We start from the raw sequence: 280 nt of genomic DNA on the forward strand, positions 1-280 counted from the left end.
TGTCAAGAGGCAGAAGGGGAGGGTGAGGCACATGCTCACCCACCTCCTCCCCATCCCCACCCCCTTCCCCGGGAGCTCACTTGCCTTGTTCGTAAATGATGGTGGCCCCTCCCAGGGAATCCTGCGAGAGGATGGGGGGCTCTGCTCCCGGGACAGCCTGGACCGCATGGTAGGTGATGGGGCCAAGAGGTGCCTGTGTGAGAGAGAGCGCTGACAGCACGGCCGGGGCCAGTGAGCACCAGGAGGAGTGGAGGCATGGGTAACGGCACTCACCGGCGGA

General features: G+C 65.0%; 1 protein-coding gene across 1 annotated transcript in view; it reads right to left on the reverse strand.

The window, feature by feature from the left end:
- The window catches only part of ZNF335 (zinc finger protein 335), a gene marked incomplete at its 3' end in the record, with an annotated part of 9,071 nt that overhangs the window by 4,189 nt on the left and 4,602 nt on the right, over nucleotides 1-280 (reverse strand). The window contains 1 exon segment of the mRNA XM_009698677.1: nucleotides 65-268. Coding sequence (XP_009696979.1) covers nucleotides 65-268 — 204 coding nt within the window.

The sequence above is a fragment of the Cariama cristata genome, unplaced genomic scaffold, assembly GCF_000690535.1.
Source record: "Cariama cristata isolate BGI_N322 unplaced genomic scaffold, ASM69053v1 scaffold17634, whole genome shotgun sequence".
Classification (NCBI taxonomy): domain Eukaryota; kingdom Metazoa; phylum Chordata; class Aves; order Cariamiformes; family Cariamidae; genus Cariama; species Cariama cristata.